The sequence below is a fragment of the Dipodomys ordii genome, unplaced genomic scaffold (genome assembly GCF_000151885.1).
Source record: "Dipodomys ordii isolate 6190 unplaced genomic scaffold, Dord_2.0 Scaffold81, whole genome shotgun sequence".
Lineage (NCBI taxonomy): Eukaryota > Metazoa > Chordata > Mammalia > Rodentia > Heteromyidae > Dipodomys > Dipodomys ordii.
This window is the reverse complement of record NW_012267297.1, coordinates 1,702,432-1,704,313: the sequence shown is the minus strand read 5'-3', so window position 1 is coordinate 1,704,313 and position 1,882 is coordinate 1,702,432. Positions and strand designations below refer to the sequence as shown.

General features: G+C 56.6%; 1 protein-coding gene across 1 annotated transcript in view; it reads left to right on the top strand.

Annotated features, from left to right (window-relative positions):
- The window catches only part of Eps8 (epidermal growth factor receptor pathway substrate 8), a 66,551-nt gene that overhangs the window by 60,001 nt on the left and 4,668 nt on the right, over window positions 1–1,882 (top strand). Inside the window, exon 18 of the mRNA XM_013025046.1 lies at window positions 1,726–1,878. Coding sequence (XP_012880500.1) covers window positions 1,726–1,878 — 153 coding nt within the window. The remainder of the gene's footprint in view (window positions 1–1,725; window positions 1,879–1,882) is intronic.

Here is a 1,882-nt window from a genome sequence, read left to right as displayed (position 1 = left end):
GAGAGGGAGGGAGACAGGGAAAGAGAAGGTAAGACAGACAGAAACAGACAGACAGAAGCAGAGGCTGAGAAAGCACAAAGGACACAGACAGCCCAAGGGGGGGCACCGATCTCCAGGGAACCAGCAAAAAAAGCCCAGGAGTGGAGCTGTGGCTCAAGCGGTAGAGCTCCTGCCTTGATCACCAAAACTCAGGGAACAGCGCCCAGGCCCTGAGTGCAGGCCTCATGACCAAAACAGACACAGACAGACAGACAGACGGACAGACGGATGGACAGACAGACAGAGAGATACACACACACATACACACACAGAGATACACACACAGGCACAGACCCATACAGATACACAGACTTACACACAGGCAGACAGACGCACAGAGACCACACACAGACACACAGACAGAGGTAAGGAACGAGGTGAGAATCTGTGATATTCAAGAGCTGACAGAGCGAGGTGACCAGTGGACAGACAGACACTGGGGGACCTCTGTGCGGACAGCTGGCCGCGCTGCTGTCCCCCATCCGACCACGAGGTGGCAGCGCGGGTGCAGAATCCACGCAGCCGCTGCCGTCCAGGGCAGACCGAGTTCCCGCAGCAATCCGCACACTCTCCATGCTGGGATGTGTTGTTTTTGTTTGTGGGTCGTGGGGCTTGAACTCGGGGCCTGGGTGCTGTCCCTGAGCTCTTTCCCTCAAGGCTGGCGCTCTACCATTTGAACCACAGCGCCACTTCTGGTTTTCTGGTGGTTCCTTGGAGATCAGAGTCTCACAGACTTTCCTGCCCTGGCTGGCTTTGAACCATAATCCTCAGATCTCAGCCTCCTGAGTAGCTGGGATGACGGGCGGGAGCACCAGTGCCCAGCTTTCAAATGAGGAGGGGCATGGGGAGGGGGAGAAGTGGGAGGCCATAGCAACCCCTCCTCCCCATCCCTCCTCCTCCCCTTCCTTCTTCCCTTCCTCCTCCCCCTCCTCCTCCTCAAACCACAGCTTTGTGGAGCATGAGCAGCTGCAGGCCAGGGGAGGTCACTTGAGAGGATCCCAGCAAACAGAATTTCTAATTAAATAGAAGCAACCAGAGGCCAGCGCTGGTGCTCCTGCCTGTCATCCCAGCTACTCAGGAGGCTGAGATCTGAGGATCACGGTTCAAAGCCAGCCTGGGCAGGAAAGTCCATGAGACTCTGATCTCCCATGAACCACCAGAAAACCAGAAGTGGCGCTGTGGTTCAAGTGGTAGAGCACCAGCCGTGAGTGAAAGAGTTCAGGGACAGCGCCCAGGCCCTGAGTTCAAGGCCCACGACCCACAAATAAATAAACGGGAGGCGTCCACACAAGCGTTCTGTTGATTCTGAGTGTAGATCATCCATCCGTCCAGGGTCTCACAGAACTGTGTCGTGAACACATCGAGTTCAGCCAGATTTTAAAGGGTCTCTTTATCGTCTGCATCTTATATTCTATTTAGTATGTGTGTGCATGCATTGTGTGTGCGTGTGCACGCATGGGTATGCATGCGCGTGTGTGCATACACATGCACACACATGCATGTGTGCCTGCATGCATATGTGTGCATGTGTGTGTGCATGTGTGCGTGCATGTGTGCGTGCATGTGCATGTGGGTGTATATACATGTGTGCATGTGTGCATGTGTGTGCCTGTGTGTGCATGCATGCATGTGCCTGTGTGCGCACGTGTGCCTGTGTGTACCTGTGTGCACGCGTTCCGGTCCTAGGCCCGAGCCCAGCGCCTGGCGCCGCCCCGATCCCCGGTGCTCGGCCGGCGCCGCCTCCGCTTCGGCCTCTTGCGGGTTCATCGAAGATCCGCGGTCCAGGCTTCCGGCTCCGACTGTGTCCGAACCCTCGTCCTGCGGGTCTCGGCCTCCGAGGTGA